Below are 26884 nucleotides of genomic sequence, written 5' to 3' on the forward strand. Positions count from 1 at the left end.
AGAAGCTAAGGCTGAACTAGGAGACATGTAAAGCTCCTACTATACCGCTGGTGTCATATGCACAATAGCATAAGAAAACACAATACACAGAAGTAGTAAAAATAAAGGTACTTTATTTTTATGACAATATGCCAAAAGTATCTCAGTGAGTACCCTCAGTATGAGGATAAGATATATACACAAGATATATGTACACAAACCAAAATTATGCAGTAAATAGCAAAAGGAAGTAATGCAAGCAATGTAAAGTTACAGTAGATTGCAGTAGGAGCACATAGGTATAGGGGCAACACAAACCATATACTCCAAAAGTGGAATGCGAACCACGAATGGACTCCAAACCTATGTGAGCTTGTAGAGGGTCACTGGGACTGTAAGAAAACAGTGAGGGTTAGAAAAACAGCCCACCCCAAGACCCTGAAAGGTAGGTGTAAAGTGCACCTACAACCCCCAGAGAGCACAGAAGTCGTGATAGGGGGTTTCTGCAAGAGGAACAACACCAGCAATGCAACAACAGTGGATTTCCAGACCTGAGTACCTGTAAGAGAAGGGGACCAAGTCCAAGAGTCGCGACAGTGTCGAGAGTGGGCAGGAGCCCAGGAAATGCCAGCTAAGGGTGCAAGGAATCTGCCACCTGTTGGAAGAAGCTTAGTGTTTTGCAAGAACGAAGAGGACTAGGAACTTCCCCTTTGGAGGATGGATGTCACACGTTGTGAAGAAGCTTGCAGAGGTGTTCCCACGAAGAAAGACTGCAAACAAGCCTTGCTAGCTGCAAGGGTAGCGGTAAAGGGTTTTGGGTGCTGCTGTGGCCCAGGAGGGACCAGGATGTCACCACTTGGAGGAGGAGACAGAGGGGGACCCCAGCAAGTCAGGGACCCCTCACAGAAGCAGGCAGCACCCGCAGAAGTACCCGGACAGGCACTTGGAATAGGAGTGAACCGAAGTCCACCCGAAGTCACAAAAGGGAGTCCCACGACGCCGGAGGACAACTCAGAAGGTTGTGCACTGCAGGAAGGAGTGTCGGGGACCCAGGCTTGGCTGTGCACGAAGGAAATCCTGGAGGAGTGCACAAGAGCCGGAGCAGCTGCAAATCACGCGGTACCCAGCAATGCAGTCTAGCGTGGGGAGGCAAGGACTTACCGCCAACAAACTTGGACTGAAGAGCCACTGGAATGTGGCAGTCACTTGCACAGAGTTGGTGAGTTCCAGGGACCACGCTCGTCGTGCTGAGAGGGGACCCAGAGGACCAGTGATGCAGTCTTTTGGTGCCTGCGGTTGCAGGGGGAAGATTCCGTCGACCCACGGGACATTTCTTCAGAGCTCCTGGTGCAGAGAGGAGGCAGGCTACCCCCAAAGCATGCACCACCTGGAAACAGTCGATAAAGCCGGCAGGATGAAGCGATACAAGGTTGCTAGTAGTCTTCTTGCTACTTTGTTGCGGTTTTGCAGGCGTCCTGAGCAGTCAGCGGTCGATCCTTTGGCAGAAGGTGAAGAGGGAGATGCAGATGAACTCTGATGAGCTTTTGCATTCGTTATCTGAAGAATTCCCCAAAGCAGAGACCCTAAATAGCCAAAAAAAGAGGTTTGGCTACCAAGTTAGGAGGATTGGCTACCAAGAGAGGTAAGAGCCTATCAGAAGGAGCCTTTGACGTCACCTGCTGGCACTGGCCACTCAGAGCAGTCCAGTGTGCCAGCAACACCTCTGAATCCAAGATGGCAGAGGTCTGGGGAACACTGGAAGAGCTCTGGGCACCTCCCCTGGGAGGTGCAGGTCAGGGGAGTGGTCACTCCCCTTTCCTTTGTCCAGTTTCGCACTAGAGCAGGGCTGGGGGATCCCTGAACCGGTGTAGACTAGCTTATTGTAGGAGGCTGGCCTGGCTGCTCTGTGCCAGGTCCAGTTATCCCTTATTAGTGTAGAATAGGTGTTTCTAGCAGCTTAGGCTGATAGAAGGTAGCTATGGAAAAGCAGCTAAGGCTGAACTAGGAGACATGTAAAGCTCCTACTATACCACTGGTGTCATATGCACAATATCATAAGAAAACACAATACACAGAAGTACTAAAAATAAAGGTACTTTATTTTTATGACAGTATGCCAAAAGTATCTCAGTGAGTACCCTCAGTATGAGGATAAGATATATACACAAGATATATGTACACAAACCAAAATTATGCAGTAAATAGCAAAAGGAAGTAATACAAGCAATGTAAAGTTACAGTAGATTGCAATAGGAGCACATAGGTATAGGGGCAACACAAACCATATACTCCAAAAGTGGAATGCGAACCACGAATGGACTCCAAACCTATGTGAGCTTGTAGAGGGTCACTGGGACTGTAAGAAAACAGTGAGGGTTAGAAAAACAGCCCACCCCAAGACCCTGAAAGGTAGGTGTAAAGTGCACCTACTACCCCCCAGAGAGCACAGAATTCGTGATAGGGGGTTTCTGCAAGAGGAACAACACCAGCAATGCAACAACAGTGGATTTCCGGACCTGAGTACCTGTAAGAGAAGGGGACCAAGTCCAAGAGTCGCGACAGTGTCGAGAGTGGGCAGGAGCCCAAGAAATGCCAGCTAAGGGTGCAAGGAATCTGCCACCTGTTGGAAGAAGCTTAGTGTTCTGCAAGAACGAAGAGGACTAGGAACTTCCCCTTTGGAGGATGGATGTCACATGTCGTGAAGAAGCTTGCAGAGGTGTTCGCACGCAGAAAGACTGCAAACAAGCCTTGCTAGCTGCAAGGGTCGCGGTAGAGGTTTTTGGGTGCTGCTGTGGCCCAGGAGGGACCAGGATGTCGCCACTTGGGGGAGGAGACAGAGGGGGCGCCCAGTAACGTAGGGAGCCCTCACAGAAACAGGCAGCACCCGCAGAAGTACCTGAACAGGCACTTAGAAGAAAAGTGAACTGGAGTCCACTCGAAGTCACAAAAGGGAGTCCCACGACGCCGGAGGACAACTCAGAAGGTTGTGCACTGCAGGGAGGAGTGTCGGGGACCCAGGCTTGGCTGTGCACAAAGGAAATCCTGGAAGAGTGCACAGGAGCCGAGCAGGTGCAAATCACGCGGTACCCAGCAATGCAGTCTAGCCTGGGGAGGCAAGGACTTACCGCCAACAAACTTGGACTGAAGAGCCACTGGAATGTGGGAGTCACTTGCACAGAGTTGGTGAGTTCCAGGGACCACGCTCGTCGTGCTGAGAGGGGACCCAGAGGACCAGTGATGCAGTCTTTTGGTGCCTGCGGTTGCAGGGGGAAGATTCCGTCGACCCACGGGAGATTTCTTTGGAGCTCTTGGTGCAGAGAGGAGGCAGGCTACCCCCAAAGCATGCACCACCTGGAAAGAGTCGATAAAGCCGGCAGGATGAAGCGATACAAGGTTGCTAGTAGTCTTCTTGCTACTTTGTTGCGGTTTTGCAGGCGTCCTGAGCAGTCAGCGGTCGATCCTTTGGCAGAAGGTGAAAAGGGAGATGCAGATGAACTCTGATGAGCTTTTGCATTCGTTATCTGAAGAATTCCCCAAAGCAGAGACTCTAAATAGCCAAAAAAAGAGGTTTGGCTACCAAGTTTGGAGGATTGGCTACCAAGAGAGGTAAGAGCCTATCAGAAGGAGCCTCTGACGTCACCTGCTGGCACTGGCCACTCAGAGCAGTCCAGTGTGCCAGCAACACCTCTGAATCCAAGATGGCAGAGGTCTGGGGCACACTGGAGGAGCTCTGGGCACCTCCCCTGGGAGGTGCAGGTCAGGGGAGTGGTCACTCCCCTTTCCTTTGTCCAGTTTCGCACCAGAGCAGGGCTGGGGGATCCCTGAACCGGTGTAGACTAGCTTATTGTAGGAGGCTGGCCTGGCTTATAGTGGGTACCAAGGGTACTTACACTCTGTGCCAGGTCCAGTTATCCCTTATTAGTGTAGAATAGGTGTTTCTAGCAGCTTAGGCTGATAGAAGGTAGCTATGGAAAAGCAGCTAAGGCTGAACTAGGAGACATGCAAAGCTCCTACTATACCGCTGGTGTCATATGCACAATATCATAAGAAAACACAATACACAGAAGTACTAAAAATAAAGGTACTTTATTTTTATGACAATATGCCAAAAGTATCTCAGTGAGTACCCTCAGTATGAGGATAAGATATATACACAAGATATATGTACACAAACCAAAATTATGCAGTAAATAGCAAAAGGAAGTAATGCAAGCAATGTAAAGTTACAGTAGATTGCAATAGGAGCACATAGGTATAGGGGCAACACAAACCATATACTCCAAAAGTGGAATGCGAACCACGAATGGACTCCAAACCTATGTGAGCTTGTAGAGGGTCACTGGGACTGTAAGAAAACAGTGAGGGTTAGAAAAACAGCCCACCCCAAGACCCTGAAAGGTAGGTGTAAAGTGCACCTACAACCCCCAGAGAGCACAGAAGTCGTGATAGGGGGTTTCTGCAAGAGGAACAACACCAGCAATGCAACAACAGTGGATTTCCAGACCTGAGTACCTGTAAGAGAAGGGGACCAAGTCCAAGAGTCGCGACAGTGTCGAGAGTGGGCAGGAGCCCAGGAAATGCCAGCTAAGGGTGCAAGGAATCTGCCACCTGTTGGAAGAAGCTTAGTGTTCTGCAAGAACGAAGAGAACTAGGAACTTCCCCTTTGAAGGATGGATGTCACACGTCGTCAAAAAGGTTGCAGAGGTGTTCCCACGCAGAAAGACTACAAACAAGCCTTGCTAGCTGCAAGGTTCGCGGTAAAGGGTTTTGGGTGCTGCTGTGGCCCAGGAGGGACCAGGATGTCGCCACTTGGAGGAGGAGACAGAGGGGGAGCCCAGCAAGTCAGGGACCCCTCACAGAAGCAGGCAGCACCCGCAGAAGTACCCGGACAGGCACTTGGAATAGGAGTGAACCGAAGTCCATCCGAAGTCACAAAAGGGAATCCCACGACGCCGGAGGACAACTCAGAAGGTTGTGCACTGCAGGAAGGAGTGTCGGGGACCCAGGCTTGGCTGTGCACGAAGGAAATCCTGGAGGAGTGCACAAGAGCCGGAGCAGCTGCAAATCACGCGGTACCCAGCAATGCAGTCTAGCATGAGGAGGCAAGGACTTACCTCCACCAGACTTGGACTGAAGAGTCACTGGACTGTGGGAGTCACTTGGACAGAGTTGCTGAGTTCCAAGGACCACGCTCGTCGTGCTGAGAGGGGACCCAGAGGACCGGTGATGCAGTCTTTTGGTGCCTGTGGTTGCAGGGGGAAGATTCCGTTGACTCACGGGAGATTTCTTCAGAGCTCTTGGTGCAGAGGGGAGGCAGGCCACCCCCAGAGCATGCACCACCTGGAAACAGTCGAGAAAGCCGGCAGGATGAAGCGATACAAGGTTGCTAGTAGTCGTCTGGCTACTTTGTTGCGGGTTTTGCAGGCGTCCTGAGCAGTCAGCGGTCGATCCTTTGGCAGAAGGTGAAGAGGGAGATGCAAGGAACTCTGATGAGCTCTTGCATTCGTTATCTGGTGAGATCCCCAAAGCAGAGACCCTAAATAGCCAGAAAAGGAGGTTTGGCTACCTAGGAAGGAGGATTGGCTACTAAGAGAGGTAAGAGCCTATCAGAAGGAGTTTCTGACGTCACCTGCTGGCACTGACCACTCAGAGTAGTCCAGTGTGCCAGCAACACCTCTGAATCCAGGATAACAGAGGTCTGGGGCACACTGGAGGAGCTCTTGGCACCTCCCCTGGGAGGTGCAGGTCAGGGGAGTGGTCACTCCCCTTTCCTTTGTCCAGTTTCGCACCAGAGCAGGGCTGGGGGATCCCTGAACCGGTGTAGACTGGCTTATGCAGAGATGGGCAGCATCTGTGCCCATCAAAGCATTTCCAGAGGCTGGGGGAGGCTACTCCTCCCCAGCCTTTCTCACCTTTTCCAAAGGGAGAGGGTGTAACACCCTCTCTCTGAGGAAGTAATTTGTTCTGCCTTCCTGGGGCAGGGCTGCCTGGACCCCAGGGGGGCAGAAACCTGTCTGAGGGGTTGGCAGCAGCAGCAGCTGCAGTGAAACCCCGGAAAGGCAGTTTGGCAGTACCCGGGTTCTGTGCTAGAGACCCTGGGGATCATGGAATTGTCTCTCCAATACCAGAATGGTATTGGGGTGACAATTCCATGATCTTAGACATGTTACATGGCCATGTTCGGAGTTACCATGGTGACGCTACACATAGGTGGTGCCCTATGTGTAGGGCACGCGTGTAATGGTGTCTCCGCACTCACAAAGTCTGGGGAATTTGCCCTGAACGATGTGGGGGCACCTGGGCTAGTGCCAGGGTGCCCACACACTAAGTAACTTGGCACCCAACCTTCACCAGGTGAAGGTTAGACATATAGGTGACTTATAAGTTACTTATGTGCAGTGAAAAATTGCTGTGAAATAATGTGGGCATTATTTCACTCAGGCTGCAATGGCATGCCTCTGTAAGAATTGTCAGAGCTCCCTATGGGTGGCAAAAGAAATGCTGCAGCCCATAGGGATCTCCTGGAACCCCAATACCCTGGGTACCTCAGTACCATATACTAGGGAATTATATGGGTGTACCAGTATGCCAATGTGAATTGGTAAATTTAGTCACTAGCCTGTTAGTGACACATTTGTAAGTAAAGAGAGAGCATAACCACTGAGGTTCTGGTTAGCAGAGCCTCAGTGAGACAGTTAGGCATCACACAGGGAACACATACAGGGCACATACTTATGAGCACCGGGGCTCTGCCTGGCAGGGTCCCAGTGACACATGGACTAAAACAACATACATGCAGTGAAGTATGGGGGTAACATGCCAGGCAAGATGGTACTTTCCTACACTTATGCAGAGATGGGCAGAATCTGTGCCCATCAAAGCATTTCCAGAGGCTGGGGGAGGCTACTCCTCCCCAGCCTTTCTCACCTTTTCCAAAGGGAGAGGGTGTAACACCCTCTCTCTGAGGAATTCCTTTGTTCTGCCTTTCTGGGTCAGGGCTGCCTGGACCCCAGGGGGACAGAAACCTGTCTGAGGGGTTGGCAGCAGCAGCAGCTGCGGTGAAACCCCAGAAAGGCAGTTTGGCAGTACCCGGGTTCTGTGCTAGAGACCCGGGGGATCATGGAATTGTCTCCCCAACACCAGAATGGTATTGGAGTGACAATTCCATGATCTTAGACATGTTACATGGCCATGTTCGGAGTTACCATTGTGACGCTACACATAGGTGGTGCCCTATGTGTAGGGCACGCGTGTAAAGGTGTCCCCACACTCATAAAGTCCGGGGAAATTGCCCTGAACAATGTGGGGGCACCTTGGCTAGTGCCAGGGTGCCCACACACTAAGTAACTTTGCACCCAACCTTCACCAGATGAAGGTTAGACATATAGGTGACTTATAAGTTACTTATGTGCAGTGGTAAATGGCTGTGAAATAACGTGGACGTTATTTATTCAGGCTGCTGTGGCAGGCCTGTGTAAGAATTGTCAGAGCTCCCTACGGGTGGCAAAAGAAATGCTGCAGCCCATAGGGATGTCCTGGAACCCCAATACCCTGCGTACCTAGGTACCATATACAAGGGAATTATAAGGGTGTTCCAGTGTGCCAATTAGAATTGGTAAATTTAGTCACTAGTCTGTTAGTGACAAATCTGGAAAGCAGAGGGAGCATAACCACTGAGGTTCTGGTTAGCAGAGCCTCAGTAAGACAGTTAGGCATCACACAGGGAACACATACAGGGCACACTTATGAGCACTGGGGCCCTGGCTGGCAGGGTCCCAGTAACACATGGACTAAAACAACATACATGCAGTGAAATATGGGGGTAACATGCCAGGCAAGATGGTACTTTCCTACAACTAGGTTCACTATCTGTGATTTGTCATTCCTTTTGCTTTGTTCTGCAATGTTTGGACCTTTGCTACTGACTCACATCTACCAAATGAGTGAAGGATAGTTAGTGAGACCACTTCCCATTGCGTACTGGGTAGCTTGCGCCCTTTTTAGTAGGGACCACTATTCTCACTTTTTAAAAAGGCAAAAAGTTTAGCAGTTTAGTTTCTGTGTATGCGAAGTTGTAATATAAATAATCACAAGTTGATTCTTGACCTTCAGCATTATCATGCCTTCCTTAACTCTATCAACCTTTGCTCTAATAATTCATTCTCATATTATTTCCACAAGCACTAACACATTCATCTTTGAAGCATGCCTGTGCTTTCCTTGCCATCCCTCATTAACATCTTGCACCATCTTCCTTCTCAACACAAAGTGGCTGCCAACCTTCACTCAGAATCCAGCTTCCCCTGAAATCTATTATGGATCATATACCACCACTTGCTCTGGTACCTCTTCATGCTATCGAAATACCACACACATACATACATCTAAGCACTCGTGCGACTCACTCTGCCCAACTTTTGTGTTTCCTTCATCCACCTATCTCAATGTGTGTTGATACTGTACCTCTTTCTGTGCAGGTTGCTCCAGAAACGCGAGCTGTGATTGACTGGATGCAGAAGATTCCATTTGTCCTGAGTGCTAACATGCATGGCGGAGAACTAGTGGTGACATATCCTTTTGACATGGCACGGTCCTATTGGAAGGCAAAGGAGATGACCCCTACGGCAGATGATGCCATTTTCCGTTGGCTGGCCACTGCCTACGCCACAACAAGCCGCGTAATGATGGAGGAAGACCGAAGAGTTTGTCACACAGAAGACTTTACAAGAGTGGGTAACATTATCAATGGGGCCGACTGGCACACCGTAGCTGGCAGTAAGTAAAACACCAAAATTCACTTTTTATAGTCGTTCAAATTGAGAGATTAATGCAGCACATAAAAGCCAATACAGCAAAACAAGTTCAGGTAGCATGACAAGAAGTTAACCTCAACACTTACTTCTGCAGCCATGAAAACTCTTCAAGATTTAGACTATTTTTGTGGTCTCCTTACAAACAGATGTATATGTCTATTGATGTATTGTCTTCAATACTTAAACATCGACTTAGAATGGCTTCAGGTTTGCCTCTGGTATGACAGGATGGTATTGTTATCTGCTTGCTTCGCTCCCTGTTCTTGTCCAACCCCTGCAGCGGAGTGTGTACTTCCACAGGGGAGTGTGTACTTCCACAGCGGAGTGTGTACTCCCACTGCTGACATCTTTTAGCACCCGATGACCCTGCAACCTTTGCTGCTGCTTCTGCAATAACCGTGATTGTGCACAGCACTTTGTGTGCCTATTCTTCTCGCTGAAGGTCTTAGTGGTTGCACTGCTTCCTTCCTGGAAGACAGTGTCCCAATGCCCTGGGTTCCTCAATTCAGCAGCAGCAGGCAGCACTTCATGTTATGTTACATCAGTATCCCATCCTACTAACCGCGGCTCATGCTGCTAGGAATGTTCACCAGATGCTCAAACTGAGTAAACTAATGCTTATAGGGCTCTCCCTAAAACATGTTATAGTTAGGGTTATAGTAATACTAGGATTCCCCCCAAGAAGGTTCTTTATACCCTACCCTCCTCCGATCTGTCAAAATACATCCTTTCTGAGGATATAGGAAAATTTAAGTGAACTAATCATCTCACATAAGCTATGCAAGCTTGGGGCATCATGGGTATGCAAATGAGCCCTGCTGTTGTAACTTCCTGAATTTTATCTGTTAGTACAAACAAAAATAAACAACATTTCTACCTCCCTGACTGTACAGTAGAAAGGAAAAATGAAACTGGTATCATGTCTTCTCCATTTTATTGCTTCCACCTTAACTCATTTCATTGCTGTATCAGGCTATTTATGCCTCAGTGAAAATAACCCCAGCAACCCAAAACTGCTGAAAACTTGGTGTGCATTGCCAGCCATTTTCACTAAGTTTGAAAGCTGAACATAGGCATATTTCGGAGTCTTTCACCAAGCACATGGTACTTAGGGCAACATTGAAACTAGGGGTCTTGCAACCAAAGTGTCATGCTGTATTCTCCTGTCTTAAATATACATCCTTTGTGATATTAAAGTCACATTTAGACAAGGGAACAACTCTTTTGTCATTGTGAGTATGCAAATCACCGCTTGCATTACCACTTTCTGACAATTGTTTGAAAGAAAAAGAAATTAATGCTTTTCTATAGCCCTCATATACAATGGAATAGAAATTTGAAACTGCAGTGCTTGTTCATGCTCTGTCCTGTAGCTCCACCTCACCCCCCTTTCTTGTCAAATCATAGTTGAGTCAGTGTGTATCTGTGCCAATTGTCATGTTATGCATTTTTGCATAATGCAGGCTAGCCCCTAAAGAAGGGAGGGGACTCACTTGAAGAACATGGGGAGCGGGGAGAGGACTTGCATGAAGAGCCATGTCTTCAGCGTCTTTAGGGCATTCCATGCTTTGAGGGTGATGTAAGAGAAAGCTCAACCTCCAGTTCTGCTTCTGTAAATGTGTGGGGGGTGCGCTACACGGAGGCTGTCTGAGCTGAGGTGTCTGGATAGTTGGTGGAGGTGTATGTGGCTGTTCAGGTGGACTCAGCCTGTGTTGTGTAGTGTTTTGTATGTGTGAGGAGCCTGAACGCTGCATGCTTGTGTATCAGGAGCAAGTGGAGCTCTATCAAGTGTAGTGTGATGTGTGAACTGCGTGCGAGGTTGAGGACAGGCCTGGCTGCTGCATTCTGGGTGATTTGCGGTCAATTTGTGGGATGTTTGGTGATCCCGCGATAAAGAATTCCCATAGTCCAGCCTGCTGGTGATGAGGGCTTGGGTGACGATCTACAATCTACCTGGTGTTCTTCAGTAGCCACTTGTAGACCATTCTCAGCATCTTCAGAGTGTGGAAGTAGGACACAGGGATGGTGTTCATCTGGGCAGACATGTCCAGTTTTGTTGGTGCTGATCTTGAGTTTCCTGGCGTGTGGGCTGGTGTTGAGAGTGGATTTAAGGTCTGTGGGCCACCAGGTGGAGTCCCATGGGGAGGCATACTTACCGAAGATCAGCATATCTGTTTTTGACCGTATACCGTTTGAGACGGAGTGACTTCATCCAGTTAACCACTTTGGACATGCATGCAGTGAATTTGTTCCTTATGTTGGGGCATTTGTTCAAGAGGTACAGGATATGATGTGTGACTTTGGCTTGGGGGAGGATGTTGAAGTCATGAGCATGAACGATGTCAGCCAGTGCGGTCATGGAGGAGTTGAAGAGGGTAGGGCTGAGGAAGGAGCCTTGAGGTACCCAGCAGATGAGTTCCCTGGCCTTTGACAAGTAAGGTAAAATATGGAGAGGCTTATTTACAAGACCTATGCGCCGCGGGAACTTCACTTTTAATGACAGTCCGGCAGTGCACAATGCAGAGCCATATCTACAAGGTTACGTAAAGCCACTCTGTGTGGCTTTTCATGACCTTGTCTATATGGAGTGACGCAACGCAGTGCAAGTCAGGAGGTGTGCCATGGGCGTTATGGTGGGTGTTCCCATGTAACACTCATGGCATGTGACACATTTTTAGATTTACAACATGATGTAAACCTGGGAATTCATCAACAGCCTACGCCTCCCCAGGGGAGGTGTAAGGGTGGCACAATGAGGAGAAAAAACATTATTTCTCCTCATTTGTTTCCTCTTTCTATGTGTGCTGCATTCTGCAGCACACATAGTAAGAAGAAATCACCACCATTGATTGTTTTTGTGCAAGAGACGTGCCTTCCTGCACAAAAACAATCATACCTACAACGCAGACACCCTTTCACGCTGGTGCAAGGGTGCCTGCATTGGTGCATAGCAGCCAATCGTGGGCCACCTGTGGAAGAGGACAGGAATGCACCATATCTCATAGATAGGGCGCTTTCCTGCCCCTTTCTTCTGATGCAGGGCAGCACAGCAAGAAGGCTTGTGGCACTGCCCTGCACCAAAAAATTGTAAATATGGTCCAGAGTGTCAGTTCTTCTGGGCAGGAATGAGCTGATCCATCAGAAGGCAGGTCCCTGAATGCCGATCTTGGGTAGTAGTCTGATGAGGATGGCGTAGAAGAGCATGCCGAAAGCTGACGAGAGTTTCAGCAGGATAAGGGCTTAAATGTATTGTTTGTCTAGAATCATCCGGATATCATCTTTCACTGTAATAGGAGCTGTCTCCTTGGTTTGCTTGGGTCTGAATCCTAACTGCTTGGTGTCGAAAAGCTTGTGGGTGACGAGGTGGTCTGTGAGGCATCTGCTGACGGTTTTCTCCATGACCTGGACTGGGTAAAGTAGGAGGGAGATCGGCCAATAATTTGTGAGCTTTGCTGGGTCTGCAGAGGGCTTCTTCAGTAGGGCGTTGGCAGCTGCATGCTATCAGGCTTAAGGGAATGTGACTGTGTCGATGGGGGCGTTGAATATGAGAGTGGCGGCTTCGCTGATTGGGACAAGATCTTTGTTGAAGGAGTGGTGGAGGCATAGTTCCGATGGGGCCCTCGGAGTCGAAGAGCATTATTGTGGCAGTCTTGTCTATGGTGATGGCTTTCCATGTGGTCAGGATGCGTTCCCAGGCTGTGATTAGAGTACTGGCTGCAAGTCTGGTGGGGGTCGGGTTGAGGGTCAATATTGACATATACATGGCTGGGATTTTGTTGCTGAAAAACCAGAGAAGTTTTTGCATATTTCTTGAGTTGGGATGATGTTGCTGGTGGTGGCTGCAGGTGAAGTGAAGTCTTTAATGACAGAGAGGATCTCTGTGCTGCTTTTGGAGCTGGCATCATTAGGGCCGTCCTCTTGGTGTTCCTGATTTACTGGTGTTAGCACACCAAAACACTGAAATGGATAAAGACTATCTTCACTCACAGAGTGGATGGATGCAATGCTGTGCATGCGCTGTCACATGTTTAAGCATCAGGTTATTTTATGTTTTGAGAAGTAATCACTTTCAGATGAGAACATCACCATGGGCCTGCATAGAGGCAGGACCTAGCCAGCTCGAGATGAGTTTATCCTCCCTGTTCTGCGTCTAGCAGAAGAGATTACAAGACTGGCGGGGTGTAATTACGAGTTTGGTGGACGGTTTTCACCGTCCACCGAACATCCGATAGGGAGGTTGCCACCATATAGGCTACCCCCCTGCCAGCCCCATTAAGAGTTTCCCGCTAGGCTGGTGGGCGGAAGCAACGATTTTCACCAACAAGCCTACCAGGAAACAGGCCACAGCATTGTCACTGGCTCGAAATCGAACCTGCGGCAATGCTGCAGTCCACCGGGTTCACCAGCACCCTTGCAATGTTCACTGTTTGCAATGGGCATGGCCAGTGCTGGGGCCCCCCTGCGGCCCCCTGCACCTGTTCTCCACCAGCCTTTTCATGGATTTGTTACTGCCATGAAAAGGTTGGTGGAGGACGAGGTCGTAATTCCCAGGGCAGCACTGGTTGCAGCGCTGTCCTTGTGGATTAGGATCTCCGCCACCTCTAGACTGCCGGGATCCAAGATCCTGGCAGAGCTGGCGGTTTCCTGGTGGTCCGACCACCAGGGTTTTAATGTGGTAGTCGGACCGGCCGCATTGGCAGGGGTCCAGACAGCTACCGCAAGTGTGTTGGTCTATAGACTGCCACACTCTTAATGAGCCTCTTTGTGTGGTGCTCCATGGAGACCTTTCAGCTGCTTTCAAACATGTAGGTGATGATGGAGGGCGAATGGTTTTTTGCTAGGATGTAGATAAAAGGACATAAGAGACGGGCTGTCACAAATGACAGGAGGTGATGAACACGAAGAAAAGTTACTAATTTGTTCTCATTTCATTTGCTTTGCTGCTCCACCAATACACAGCATAGCTGTGCTTCGAAGGAAAGCTTCTTGAGCTCTGCCTTTCAGAGAGTTTGTGATACAAAAGGGGCTAGATTTACAAAGGTAAATATACAAGTGTATATTTACTCACATGTATATTTACTTCTACCTCTATGTGTAACTTACACTTATTTGCTATTTACCATTTCAAAGTGTAGATTTACACCCAGATGTAGATTTATGCGTCCCAACTTCCACAAATTAGATGGTGGAGCTCCTCCAACAGGATGTAAGAATATAAAATGACTACTAGCAACTTTGCCCACAATGATGAAGTGTATTGTTCATTAAAACAATTTACAAACAAAAGTTTAATGTACAATGTGTATAATTTAATATATATATGATAAACCTAGACATGATAAAAATATAAGAAGTCATAAATCTAAAGGCACATTATATCATATATTAATTTAACTATATTAATTTAATTAATAAATACTTTGAAACAATTTTTAAAAATTTCAGACTCACAAAATTATTATTTTCATTTACAATGTAGTAAACCTTGTTACAATTGATGTCCTGAATTCATTTAAATTATTTTTATTTTTTATATAAACATTTACTTTTTTAAAGCTGAGTATATGACTCATTTTACGATAAAAAACATTAAAATGTACATACATATTTTTAACATTAAAAATGTATGTATATAGAATGCACATTTTGAAATAATTTCATTCATTTGACATTAGTTCTTTTTGGATGTATTTGTATTTCCCTGCCTGCACTGTTTTTGGAGGAGTGTGTTCCGGTACCTTTAAGTGGTCATGTGTGATGCTTGACTTACTCCAAGGCTAGACGCATGTGCATTTAAGTCTGTTCCAATACAATTGGGACTGTAGAAAACTTAGAGGTGTAGTTCGTGAACAGCAATGGTCTTATGTTTTGGGGTGTGTGTGGTTGTATTGGCATGTCCCTCCATAAACCACACCGTAAATGTGAGTAAACTTCTCCCATTTAGTAGTAAGTATTCCCCATTTCAAGCTTAACCCCCTTGTCTCACCCACATTTACTACACAAACGCATACCTACACGTGCTGGGATCTCGGCCACCTCGGTGAAGTTCTCCACACAGAAAAGATATGAGTGGGGGCACTCTCCGGCCACATCTTTGTGAAAAGTACTACAACTATTGTCCTACTTAATGCACTACAAAATGCAGGAAGTTTGTGAATAGGGCTCACGTTTATTACTTTTATTATGCAGGACATATCTAAAAAGTACGCTGTATTCTTCCCCTCAGTCCCTCCTTCAAACTGCACTCCCACTGCCAAAAAGGAACGCCATTAAACATGGAGGGGTATGATTTTAGCCCATGTATGATGTGTGGCCGCCATGTGCAATTTCTTTTCAGGAAGGGGGGTGAACAATCCTGCACAATTGCCAAGTTGACTCATCAAAGAGGGGGTCATTCCGACCCTGGCGGTCCAAGACCGCCAGGGCCGGGGGCCACGGAAGCACCGCCAACAGGCTGGCGGTGCTTCAATGCCCATTCTGACCGCGGCGTTAAAGCCGCGGTCAGAAAAGGGAATCCGGCGGTTTCCTGCCGGATTTCCCCTGCTTGGGCTGAATCTCCATGGCGGCGCTGCAAGCAGCGCCGCCATGGAGATTCCGACCCCCTTCCCGCCATCCTGTTCCTGGCGGTTTTTACCGCCAGGAACAGGATGGCGGGAACGGGTGTCGTGGGGCCCCTGGGGGCCCCTGCACTGCCCATGCCACTGGCATGGGCAGTGCAGGGGCCCCCTAACAGGGCCCCAGAAAGATTTTCACTGTCTCCCTAGCAGACAGTGAAAATCGCGACGGGTGCAACTGCACCAGTCGCACCCCTGCAACACCGCCGGCTCCATTCGGAGCCGGCTTCTGTGTTGCAGGGTCTTTCCCGCTGGGCCGGCGGGCGCTCCCTTGGCGGGCGCCCGCCGGCCCAGCAGGAAAGCCAGAATGGCATCCGCGGTCTTCTGACTGCGGAGCGGGCATTTGGCGGTGACCGCATGGCGGGCGGCGACCGCCGCCCGCCGCGGTCAGAATGACCGCCATAGTCTGTCCTGTGTCCTGACAACATCACTTTGCATTCTGGGATGTGTACCTTTCTTTTACGTTAGCGAGCCTGTAAAGAGCTGCTGGCTAGAGAGCTCGGACACAACAATGTGAAATTGGCACAGTTGTTATTCAGATTCAGGGGTCCCCGCTCTTTGGCCTGAATGAGTAGGAAGTGGGTAGTGTAACCGGCAGCAGCTGATTCTCCAGCAGGTAGCTCACGAGCTACTGGAAGCTCTCCAGGTAGCTGTAAGTAGCTCTCCTGTGTGCAACCCAGTCTACTAAATTAGAAACTTTTCTTTGGTTGAATTAATATGCGTATCCCAAAATTTGGCGTGTAATTGTGGAGACAAAAATGTTTTTATTTTCAGAACTCATGAGCTGAAGTTTAAAGGAAAATGGCAGAATTTCCAAAATATATATAAAACTGGTATTTAAGTTATAAATGATGTGGCATTAGGAAGACTTTTTACAAATGTTAGTACTTTGGTGCTGGAGGCTTCAGCTATGGTTGTTATGTATTAACCATGTAGTGGCATTCCATATTGGCAAACGCTCTTATATATTACAGTTTGCTACCATGCCTGATGCACTGAGGTGCTTGTTGGTAGTAAACTTGCATATGGTGGCCCCTAATGTAATTTTGTCTGATGTAGTCACTATTAAAACTAATAAGATTAGTAGCGCTTGATGTGTTCCATTATACATAAGTAGCTCTTATTACTGAAAAGGTTGGAGACCCCTACTCTACAATATCATACTTTGTCAAAAAATCAGAGTAACTAATATCTTAACATATGTACAGAGTGGGCTTACCATCCTGTTCTTATGTTTCTATGCCTTCTGTAGCCTAGAAATAGCTGTTATCAAACTTTCTAAGATGAACAGTAAAAAAAAAAAACTAATGCATCTATGCACATGCTTTTCTAGTGCAGATCACTTTATTCTCAAATGTTGTCAAATCTCTCATTTCACAGGGATAGCAAATGGCGTTGGAATGCTTGTTTGCTTTGAGGCTGTGAGCATTGCCTGCCATTTCAGAGTTCTATGTATGCTAGGCGGCACATGAATGTAAGGTTTATAGAGTGAACAAGCTGCAACTTCTGACAATGACCTATTCCAACATGAATGAAATTTGACATCAGCGATTTAATTTCCTCCACCTCCCCCTGCAGCATCAATGCACCAGCGTGTTTGATTCTTGACCACTTTACGGGTGGAGTAGACAGCTGGATGGATGCTAGATTTTGGCATATCAGGTTCTTGTGCGCCTATGTATCTGATTTACTGGAAATATTCTGCAGTTATTCCAAGTATGGGCACTGTAGGTGCCTGATTATGTACAAAATGCTCTTGAAGACTTTCATATGTTTGTGCTTCCTATGTTCTTTCACCTCCAGGTATGAATGACTTTAGCTACCTTCACACCAACTGCTTTGAGATCACGGTGGAGCTCTCTTGTGACAAATTTCCGCATGAGATCGAGCTTCCTATGGAGTGGGAGAACAACAGAGAGGCCCTCTTGATCTTCATGGAGCAGGTAATTCTGAGATATGGGCTTGCTGAAACTCTTTCTGAAGGGTGAAACTTTATTGTTTATGGCACATGAAAGTTCTTGCATTACTGTTTGGTTTTGAATCGTTTTTGCAAGAAGTCTTAATTGATTTTGAAGTTGGCGCCAAGAAAAAGCTGACAATAATGAAGGTGGAAGATAATATATTAAAAATGATAGCTTTGTGAAGTGATTTCACAACAATCAATCAGATATTTGCATAAGGCAGCTAATCACCCGAGGGTCTCAAGGTGTTGGTGGGGGGACGCGCATCAGTCGAAGAGCCAGTTCTTGAGGTCCTTCCTGAACTGAGCCAACGATGGGGGCTGCCTAAGGTGAAGTGGCATCGTGGTCCAGGTCTGTGCGGGGAGGTTGGGGAAGGACCTTCCTCCAGCTGTGTCCTTCAGGATCCTTGGGGTGGTGGCGAGGGCCAGTTGAGCAGAGCGGAGTTGCCTGGGGGGTTTAGAAGAAGAAGCAGTGGTTGAGTTAGGCAGGTCCGATGTTGTGTAGGGCCTTGTAAGTGAAGAACTTGCATGAACACACACAGGGCCAGAGCATGAAAGCCAAAGCAGCCCTGGCAATCTTTTCTGACCAGTTGCTCCTGCTGCTCCTTTTGCTACTGGGGGGCCGATGCTGCAACCAGCGCCCACCACCAATTTTGTGCCTGTAGCCGATTCCTGGATCACGCAGACCAAAAAACTGTGAAGGAGAGCGGTGAATGCCAAGGAGTGAGGCAAATTGCACTTTTAGCTAAATCTGCATCTTCAGTCAAGCTGATAAAGGAGGTTTATTGCCTAATTCTCTTATTCACTCTGTTGTGTAGGTTCACCGCGGCATTAAAGGAGTGGTGCGAGACAAAGACACAGACAAAGGGGTCGCTGATGCCATTATATCCGTAGATGGCATTAATCATGACATCAGGACAGGTAAGAGAACCAGAAGTGCAGAGCGCAAGGAAGCACGATCAATGGGCTCAATAAACTACCAGTTTACATCTCTGCAAAGCATCAATAGCAAGCTCAGAAAAACCACCAGCATAGAACTAAAACCAGAAACAACAGTGAAGGCAAACCATGAGTGCAGGCTTTTAAAAGGCAGAAACAACCTCCACAATAAACCACTCACCCTTTTAAATGATGACAGACTTTTAACGCAGTGTTTCAGCAATCAGCGTTCATTCACAATCAAGGGCAGTATTTACAAAGATGTGACTCAATGCAGGAAGACAACTTGCTGTGCTGAGTCACTTGGAGAGGGCAGAAATGTGCCATATATACTAGAATATGGTGCATTCCTGCTCCTTCCCTGTGCTGGTACACACAGTACAGCCTAGCACCAACTCAGGCACTCTTGGACCATGATAGGACACCTTGCTGCACAAACACAATCCTTAGAGGCGTTGTCCTCTTTCTATGGCTGCTGCAAAATGAAGCACATGTAGAAAGGAAAAAAACTAGGCAAAATAAAGTTATATCTCCTCGTTGTACCTCCCCTGGGAAAGCGTAATCTTGTCATGTATTCCCAGGTTTACTACGGGTAGTAAATCTGGGAATGCAACAAAATCCATAGGTGGATACATGAAAACAACTACACTCCACCAATGGCATGTCTTCCCAAGGTAAACTAATGTAGGGCAGCAACTTGCATTGTCTTGAGTTACTCCAGGTTTACAATGCCATGTAGAGCCATGCAAGGTGGTAAATCTCATTTAAGACTTGTGTTGCCCCTTTGTCACTTTGCATGACGCAAGGGTAGTACAAGTCGTTCGTAAATCTGGCCCTAAAAGCATTTTCTGAAAACTAGCTGTACTTTTATAGTACCTCTTCAAGAGACTGGAGTTAGATGTATTGTCAGTACCCATCAATTCTGTCTTACTCTGAACTTAAGTGTGACAAAGACATGTAAGACTAAGAATAAGATGCAATGACAGAAACTTTGCAAATAGAAGAAAAACATTGTTTTCCTTGAGAAAGCATACTTAAAATTAGACCATTTGATCATATCCCTTTATTTCCTAATCACTTCTTCTTTTCCTCTAAGTCAATTATTTGTGTCTCTTAGTCTCCACTACCTCAAACACTTTTCCCTCCCACTCCTCATGCTCTCACACAGTCGATGTTCTGTACCCGCGTTTCCTCTCCCGCCTCTCTTCAGCTTCAACTTCCAATGCCTTTTTGCTCTCATTCTCTCCTCTTTTTCCACCGATTCAACTTGTTTTTAAAAAACAATCCGTCATGTATTTCTTTTTGAAGCATTCTTTTTTTTATGTATCTTTTGATAATTTCTCTCCCTTGCTCCCTACTTTCTCTTTGAAAAAAAACAGACACTCAGGAAAACCCATAGACATCAAACACATGTTTAATGCAAAAGTAGCCAGAGAAGATCAAAAATATTGTTGTGAACTTTTTAAAATATTGGGTTAGCCTGTCTGTCTGTAGTCCATATTCAGTATGTCATTATCTTCCTGAGAACTTGTGAAAGTATCATTGCATCCAATCACTGATCTGTTATAATATCAAGTGGCACAAGTCTGCCATAAACTACTTGATATCTAGACATCAAGGTTGAGCAGTAGACATGAAAGGTAAACATGTAGCCCCAGTTGATTTACTTTCATCGCACTTCAGACAGGTTGCATCTTGGATTTTGGAAACTCCCCACTAGGTTTTGCAATGCAGAATAAAAGTCAGTGGTCAATGTACTGTACGAACCCCTTGAGTTGACAATTGAGCTGGAAAGGTCTTTGCACAGTGTGTCGCGAGAGGCCTGGCCAAACTGCTGTTGCATCCACTATTACGCTAAGGGTCGTTCCAGTTGATTGTGTGTTTTCCTTCTGAAGACTCTCTAAAGTCTGATAAACACAGCTGACCCACTTTCAACAGGTATGCAGTGCACATGGCACCGCAGACACTCTTGAGGCAAGTTAGCTATTTCGTGCTCTCATAGTGGAGCACATAGACGTAGCTTTAGGGTGGTAGGCCGCTAGGAACATTCTGGACATGTTAGAGCTGTTCATTTTATTTTTGATGCTAGCAACATGCACAAGTGCTATTTTACTTATATTTGGCGTGGATATTATTCGTGTACTAAACAACAGACTGAAACTGTTGAAATAAACTTTTTTTAAGTATATGGTGTATTTGCTAAGCGCTATGCTTTAGTGTGCTATTCGAAGGACAAAATTGGGTTTGAATTACCACTGCAACCCTGAGCCCTAAATGCAACTGTTAGTAACTCAGAAATCACAAGTACCACGCCTGCAGGAATGCTCATTGCAGGAGTGTGGAATTTAACAAAATATCTATTTGTCCATGGGGCATGCTGTTTCATATGTAACAAAATCCACTTGTCCCTTTGGTGGCATGCATCGAAGCGGCAAATTATGTCTGCAATCTCATTGTATAATAGCTCTGATAATAGCCTATCTGAATATTCCAGGGCTCATACTATAGTAGGGTTTGAATACTAGCAGTCACCTTATTTAGCCAACTTTCCACAGGTGTTCATACTGTGGCTGAAGCTTGCAGTAAGCAATAGTTCCAAGGTTGGAACACCCATTTGAGCCCGTGCAAATCTACTAACTTGCATGTTTTATGGGTTTTCACCAGCTCTTCTCTAATCTTTTCCGATACTGAAAAAGCTTGGAAATTTATTTCTGACAAGATCAGAAGTAAAATTACTTCCAGGATAGGAAAAAAAGTGGTTGAAGGGAAATAACTTGTAAACACTCAACAGATGTTTGCATGAGCAAATCTACACAAATATATTTGCTCGTGCTAAAATGCATTTCACATATAATTTCTAGGAGTGCCATTTCCTGGCCTACTTCTGTACATTTTTGGTAATTCATGAAGCCATAAATCTGCACAAATACAAGGACATATCCCATGGGTGCACTTTCTTGACTTTCTTTAAGAACTGGGCCCCTAATTCGGCCTATTGTTAACCACGACCTTTCATTGTATTAAAAGTATGTCTCTCTCTCTCTCTCTCTCTCTCTCTCTTTCTTTCTCTCTCTCTGTCTCTCTCTCTCTATATACATACCTATCAGCTAGCTTCACTAAAAATGACAGCATTCTGCTCTTTCACAAGGAGCATTTCGGCACACAAAATCATTTTTTTTCAATGCCAGGAACTACTGTCGCAATGTGTGCTTTTTAAGATCAAAACATATTTTTGCCTTTAGCCAGTGTTTGTTATAACATTGAGAGCCCGGCAGCTCCCACAACAATAACGTTTTACAAAAACCATGTCAAAGCAAGACACGCATTGACAAAACCAAAAGGCGGACCATCAATGTCGAACCTATTGGCTTTGCTAATGCTTGTTTATTCAAATGTTTCCTATAATCTTGTTGAAACTGGTTACGCTGATGTTCTGTTATGAATATGTTTTCAAAATATTAGCATGCATCAACACATTTGACTAAAAGATGCTTCAAAGAAATGGTACCTGACATGTCACAGTAGTTTAGCAAAACGTGTTTTCCTAGTTGCATTTTGTTTTTTTTGAACGTTTTATTTTGAAAGCAAAGTATATTCAATCTTGCTTTCAAGCGTCTGGAAATATTTGCATCTAATCAGAAAGCATTCTGGGAGAAGTATACGTAGCCTCATTGTTAATCTTTGCAAACATGTGTACAGATTTTTATACTGGAACTACTGTCAGTACTGCAGTCCGAGCTTACAACATTTCCATTGAGTGCTCACTCTAAATTTAAAGGCTTTGCATTAATGAACCGTAAATATAAGTTCAAGCAGCATTACCATATGGATACAGATATTATCTTAACTGCAGACAATGCCCTTCCCTGGTCCATAATGTGGGACTGTAAACTGGCAGCAAAAGGGCTCGTGCTGCAGGGGTTTGGGCCTACTTGTCCAAAGGACAAAATAAATAATAAAACCTATTGTCCTTGACCCCAAACAATATGTCCTGGGAGTCGGGCTATAGGAATTCCACACCCCTGCTACAGATAACTTACTCTGTGAAATATGTTTCACTGTTTGACCGTGTCACCTCTTCTTTGCAGCTTTTGATGGAGACTATTGGCGCCTCTTGAACCCGGGAGACTACGAAGTCACTGCAAAGGCAGAAGGGTACCACTCGGCCACCAAGTCATGCCACGTGTCCTATGAAGACCATGCCACCATCTGCGATTTCTACATCAGCAAGACCCCGAAGCAGCGACTGCGTGAGATCCTGGCTAGAGGCGACAAGATTCCGAAAGACCTGCTGCTGCGCCTGCGTCACATGAGGAACCGCACACTACGATCTCAAAGCCACCCGAAGTGAGGAGAGATTGTGATAAAGAATGCAGCATCTCCATCATAAGGACACGTAGGGACTGAAGTGAGAAGGATATAGCAGCGTTGAGACGTGGGATGTATCTCAGAGAACACCCGCTTGCAACTCCAACAACACATTTCGCTGATGGTCCCAGCACATTATTTTATCTTCCATTACGATCAGTGAGGTTGACATGAGAAGTGTGGATACAAATATCCAGAACGCACTCTCAGGGCTATCTGCTCTCACTGAGTCTGAATTCACAAAATGCGCTTATCTCCATCGCCTGCGCAGAATCTCATTGCAGTCATTCAGTTCGTCTTAGCATCTCTGGTGATAGAGGCTGAGCTTCAGTTTAACAAGATGTTGCAGCGTAGACTGCACAAAAGTTTAATCTGCAAAAGCATAAGGCTCAAAACTGGAGACTACCAGACATCAACGTTATATAGATTTCTCCCTACAGACCATCCGACCTGCACCTAACTCCACGATAGAGCACTTGCCCTTTAAAGTCCTGCTGCTGGCTGTGCAGGATGTTCACATGCTTTCTTCTGTTCAATAATAGAATGAAGCTACTTTTTCTACAGTGGGGCTCAGACAGTCAAGTAGAATTCTAAGTGTCAACACCTTTGTAGGTAAATTTGTTTCCTGGTAAATCTGACATAGCGTTTACCTAATGGCGGGCGGTGTGAATGTTAGTCATGCTTTTGCAACCCATAAACACTTCCTTTTTTGACATGGTGGGGTGTAGGCACAGTGGGTTAAAAATTGTCTGGACTTAAAACAGGTATTTTTAAGATTGGTTGGTAACCATATTGCTAGAAACAAAGCTGTATGATTATAAATGTTAGCCGAAGTGTGAGGTCATATGTACCCATCGGCAGAGCAGTAGTGTAACAGCTACCTACCCAAGTCGAGCATTTTCTCTACCTACCCAAGACAAGCATTTTCTCAGTGAAATAGTGAAATATTGCTACTTGCACTCACATGGTAAAATTAAACATACATTTTTCACATGGGCAAACTCGAACACCTCTGTTCTCTGAAGCTACCTGTTAGCTTGTTAACCCACTTGAAACATATAGTTGCATAAAGGAAAAGCTTTCAAATTACTTCAATATGTTCCTAAGAAATCGTGATTAGAAAATAATGAATGAAGACAAGTGATGAGTGAAACAACTGAATTCATCTCAGTCACTGGTCATTACTCTGAGTTGCATTACAGTCTATCAATAATTTTTGCGCGCTGGGCCACTGCAGACAAGGACTAGTCATGTGAGTAAGCCTGGGTCCTACTCCAATAAGAAGAGTCCTGCATGACCTGCTAGTCCCTGTCCCTTCTGCACAGGAGAAAAGGTGACCCCAGACAGGCTCCACTCATGATGCCCAAGAAGGCTGAAATAAGTCTGGAGTTACTCGCGTTCCCGTTCAGACAGGACATGACCAGGCAGTGTGGTCCGGACTGCTCCTTGTGGGTGGGATAAACACTGATTCGCATGTGGCTGAACCCATTCTACAGTGTCAGAGACAAGTCAAAAACAATAGATTGGAATGAGGCATAATCTAACTATCAGTGGAGAAGATCAATTCCAGTATGACATCCCTCATTTTTGTGTTCTGTCTTAGTAAATAATGCAACGCCCACTGGGCACCCCTTCAAGGTGGCCAGATGCCTAAAGTCAACTGTTCTGTGCCAACAAGCTACAGCCTAGCAAGATACAAGTGGTTTGGTGGATGAGGTGTCCATACACAAGACTTCCGCCTACTCTGGACAGGTACTGCCTGCAGGCTGTGTCTGTTGCACTGTCTTCAAGGAGGCCACCTCAACAATCAATCGTACAAGGCAAGCAAGGCTAAGATCTCTTGGGCTCCACCAAACCATTGTAGTACCAACATCACCCATCATCGTTACTCACGGTACATCACCATAAGTAAAACACAAAAGTGAAAAGAGACAAGAAAGTCCTGGAAGGAGAAGATGAGGTGCCGGCCTTATCTGCCTGAGACTCCCTCCAGGTGCGGTTTCGGCAATCTTTATCCCTCGGTTGCAGAAATAATTGAAAATCCTTCTCTTCAAGGAACATCTTGTTCGCATGTAAGGGATCAACTTTTTCCATAGCACTGAACAGATGGGAATCACCAAGAATTTACATATTAAGTCTTGACATAAGTCCAGTGCTCTGTCCCTTTGTAGCTTGTTTTAAACTCTGTGATTATACCTGCCTTGAGATTAAAAGAACATGTATCCAGGAACATTTGTAGGGGAGTTAAACTCACAGTGTTACATTTGTTTTAACTGTAACAAACTATAAGGTTATGGAACAAATGCTTTAATTAATCTCAGCACCTGGCAATAGTTTAGGGCTGCATTCGAGTGGGTCATTTTCAAAATCGATGCCACTCTAGACAGAGGCTCGCCATATACAAATCAGTCTTGGTCCTGCTTCAGTAAGAACAGTCCAGTCAAACTGTGAGGCCAGATCCCCTGTAGACGGCAACACAAGCAACCAAAGAGTGGTTACAACCTACTTGGATCTTCATAGGCACCATGATCACGGGTCCCACGTCTGGGCATACCCGTTGCACTCAGGATGCCAACTACAACAGTCAATAAGGTGATAGAAGGAATACTTGAATTAACCGCAGCATCTGAGGATCACTGCATTCCAGTCCACCATTTTTCACCCACTTAAAATAGATCTGCATGTACAAAGGTCTCTCTAACTGAGCCGTCACAGGCAAAAGGTTTCACCTCCTCCCCGATGGCCTGCATCCTCAAGTGGACTTCATTTCCTTATGCTTCCCTTCTCTTTATTCCACATGAAACCAAGCAGTAGGCCTGTGCACTGTAGGTTTCCATTATGCTACATCCAACCTTTCCTCTTATATTACATATTGCAACTTATCACTGAGGAAAAACCATTGAAGAACGTGGTACACACCTATCTCTGCAACCCATACACAGTACAATAGTGCTTGGGGTTGAGGACCTGCTGCTTGGTTGTGCACGTGTAACCTGCAGGACACAGGTTCACATCATAACAGGGTCAATGCGGCCTTCTGAGGTTGGTAAACAAGTTTCTATACTTGGGTAATAATGACTCCTCTCTTTAAGCGCCGAGAGACTAATCCGATTGTGGTATATCCTATATAACTAGTCACTAGTAGCCGGTTCTACGTCTTCGTCGTACTTCACACTGAAGGGTTATTACAGATGAAATAGGTTTTTGGAAGTGGTGATACACCACAAGGAACTCTTGTTCTTGCCAGATGGACACGTTTAGAAGACATGGATTGTAAATACTTTTCTGACTGTGATGCTGTTAAAAGACAAGGTTGGGTTCACAAATGTATGTTGCTTATTTGACAATGTAGCCCAACATATAGCAATGCTGGCATTCACCTGTCCTTGCTAGTCAAGTGGCACAAGCATTATATTTCAATAAAGTTATGAAAACTAGTCCTTGGTGCACTTTTCTGTTTTCTTTAGAAAAGTGGGTGTCCTTTTGGTCATTAAATGCACATGATCAAATACAGATCAAATTTTCTGTTTGTAGCATCTCATAGCAGCAATGTAAAGATGTGAAAATAAATTGAGCCTGCTTTGTACACACCACTGTTTAAAATTCGGAAAATTTATAATAAGAATAACAAAAATAATAATGACAATAATAATAATGTCACTCGAAAAGTGTATGGCTAGTTCTCACAAAGTGTCCCAGCGCTAGTAGGCTGATTACGAGGAAGAGTTGCACAGACAAGAGCAAAAAATATTTTTTTTACATTTTTCCTGAAAATCAATTTGGAGGGGGCTAGCTGAAGTTTCAAAGGTAAGGAGTTCCAGATTTTAGCAGTCAAATGACTAAAAGCACAACCACCAATTCTGGCTTTTAGGAATAGAGGCCAGTTCGGCAGCAGCCGACGTACGATTTTTAGCTGGGGCATCGAAAGTCACCATAGATTGTGAATAGGCAGAACCTTGGCAAGACAACGCCTTGTGGTGATAACAGTGAGCCTTGAAGGTGATTCTCTATTTCACCAGCAGCCAGTACAATTTCTTCAGTGCGGAGTTAATAAAGGCTCGCCTCAGGAGCCCAAGCAATGTCCGAGCAGCTGCATTCTACACACATTGAAGCCTATTGAGTCGCGATTAGGTGACACCCAGATAAAGAACATATAAGTAGTACAATCTGGATATAACCTGAGCCTGGACTACTGTTTTCTTGGCAGACTC

At 45.9% G+C, this 26884-nt stretch overlaps 1 protein-coding gene across 1 annotated transcript in view; it reads left to right on the top strand.

Moving 5' to 3' along the window:
• Positions 1 to 26110, top strand: part of LOC138259173 (probable carboxypeptidase X1) — a 267238-nt gene extending 241128 nt beyond the window's left edge. Inside the window, exons 11-14 of the mRNA XM_069206773.1 lie at positions 8457 to 8754; positions 17210 to 17349; positions 18185 to 18287; positions 22394 to 26110. Coding sequence (XP_069062874.1) covers positions 8457 to 8754; positions 17210 to 17349; positions 18185 to 18287; positions 22394 to 22656 — 804 coding nt within the window. The 3' untranslated portion in view covers positions 22657 to 26110. The remainder of the gene's footprint in view (positions 1 to 8456; positions 8755 to 17209; positions 17350 to 18184; positions 18288 to 22393) is intronic.
• The last annotated feature ends 774 nt before the right edge of the window (positions 26111 to 26884 follow it).

The sequence above is a fragment of the Pleurodeles waltl genome, chromosome 1_1 (assembly GCF_031143425.1).
Source record: "Pleurodeles waltl isolate 20211129_DDA chromosome 1_1, aPleWal1.hap1.20221129, whole genome shotgun sequence".
Taxonomy (NCBI): domain Eukaryota; kingdom Metazoa; phylum Chordata; class Amphibia; order Caudata; family Salamandridae; genus Pleurodeles; species Pleurodeles waltl.